The sequence below is a fragment of the Sinocyclocheilus anshuiensis genome, unplaced genomic scaffold (assembly GCF_001515605.1).
Source record: "Sinocyclocheilus anshuiensis isolate Anshui unplaced genomic scaffold, SAMN03320099.WGS_v1.1 scaffold1240, whole genome shotgun sequence".
Classification (NCBI taxonomy): Eukaryota; Metazoa; Chordata; class Actinopteri; order Cypriniformes; family Cyprinidae; genus Sinocyclocheilus; species Sinocyclocheilus anshuiensis.
In genome coordinates, this window is record NW_015542555.1 from 1,355,820 (window position 1) to 1,357,807 (window position 1,988).

General features: G+C 38.9%; 1 protein-coding gene across 1 annotated transcript in view; it reads right to left on the reverse strand.

Moving 5' to 3' along the window:
* gon4la (gon-4 like a) overlaps positions 1-1,988 on the reverse strand; it is a 17,166-nt gene that overhangs the window by 8,825 nt on the left and 6,353 nt on the right. The window contains exons 14-17 of the mRNA XM_016494053.1: positions 920-1,029; positions 626-830; positions 390-476; positions 122-290 (exon numbers count right to left, since the gene is read on the reverse strand). Coding sequence (XP_016349539.1) covers positions 122-290; positions 390-476; positions 626-830; positions 920-1,029 — 571 coding nt within the window. The remainder of the gene's footprint in view (positions 1-121; positions 291-389; positions 477-625; positions 831-919; positions 1,030-1,988) is intronic.

Sequence of the window (1,988 nt, forward strand, 5' to 3'; positions counted from 1 at the left end):
TTCTTGTACAATTTAAGACTTTTTAAGGCCTTAAATTTGATACAACTAAATTGAAGACTTTTTAAGACCCCACGGAAACCCTGGTAAATTATGCAAGGACAGGCATGTTTAGATAAATTACCAGGGAAACATGGACTCGATACTGTAGAGTCTCCTTTGGGTGACTGATCTAGTTCCTCCAGAAGAGAAATAGCACCCTGAAGGTTGCAGGCTTTGAAGATGCTGGTGAAGCCATGCTCCACTGGACCGCAGGATTGGTCTCCATGCTGGGCAAACATCTGCAGCTCCAACTAAGAGAGTACGATGGAAAAAAGAGAGAGAAAATGACAGAATTAACATATATCTGTGTACATCATGGGGTGTTTCTCTAATATGTGTGCATGTCTCACCAAGAACTGTCTGCTTGTTGAAGCCTCTGTCTCCAGGCCTTTAACCGAACTGCACAACATGTTCACCTGCGTGAGGAGCTGCACGTGCTGCAGGATAAACAACACAGCTATTGAAAAAAAAAAAACTTCTCTTAAAAGACATAAAGAACCTAATAATGAAAAGTCAAAGGAGAAACTCATTGGAGAAAAGTGCACTTCTTTAAATGGACCAAATGAAAGCATCAGTCGTTCTAGACCTGCTGGATCTGCTGCTGTAGCTGTAGCTTCTGAGCTGTGTTCATGGTCAAGGATGTTATGGGGCTGGAGGGGTGTTGAGGGCAGGGTGGAGGTACTGACACTCCTTTACTCTCCAACAGAGCTTTCCGTTTCTTCACTGCCGCCAGCTGCTCCCGCACTGTACGATATCGCTGCTTCAAGACATCTGCTAATGGATCCTCATACCTAAACACAGCAAACATTTCACCTTAAAGTGCAATTGTATATCAGTTGTATACATGATGTGATGGTTGTGAAATTACGGATGGACATACTGAATATTGTCCAGATTGCCAGGCGGCTCCTGCAGCAGACTCTCCTCTTCCTCTTTTTCCTCTTCTTCCTCATGTCCTTCTTCTTCCTGACCCCCTAATTCATCCTGAAACTACAGGTGATGGAGAACAGGTTCAGCACAGAGGAAGAAAAACAGACACATGTTCTAAGTAAAGATAGGTCTTGACAGTTGAACTACTTTTGATTAGTAGGGCCCTATGAAATCTATTTATTTTTTCCCAAATTCTGTGTTTTCTGTTTTCATTTTCCTGGATTCTGTTTTAATGGATTATTTAAATATCAAAAAGGGTGTCTGATCAGATGAATTCATAAAGCATTTTAATAATTTATTCCAATTGTAAAAATAATAATGCTCTATGAATTGTGTTTTGTGTTTTTTTAATTCTGTGTTGTCTGTTCTGTTATATGATTTAATACAACTTTATTATCAAAAAATGGTGGCAATCAAATGAATGTACTAATTTAATTGACATTTACATTTAGTTTACATTTTAAATACAATTAATTACATTTTATGTCATCAAATTAAATTGCTTTCATTTTTCGGCTGCACAGAGATTTCTGTTCTTCAAGTTAAACCGAACTTTTATTTTGTTGGGCTCTTATGAGTTTCTGTGTATCTGATGATAGTTTTATCAAATGAAATGGTGAGATGTTCATAAAGCAGCTCTGGAGATAAAGTTTATGTGTTCATGTCCTTATCTAGTGAGGCCGCAGTATGTGTGAATACGACAAAACCACACCATTCATTCACAGAGATGTGCAGAACATGCAGACTTCATATTTCAATAGCAGACTTTTTGCACTTTAATATTCTGCAATTCCATCCAAGTTTTCCGCATCATGGAAATCAAAGGGCCCAACTGATCAGGCAATTTGAAAAACAATCCTTTTATTAGGGACGTGCAAGTAGGGCTGCACGATTAATCGAATGCGATTGTCATGCGCAATTTGTTAGTAATGCCGGTTCTGTAATCAGCATGAAATCATCATCACGTGCTTTCAGATGGAGCAGCATTCACTACACAGAGCCGTAGTTCACTGACAAGT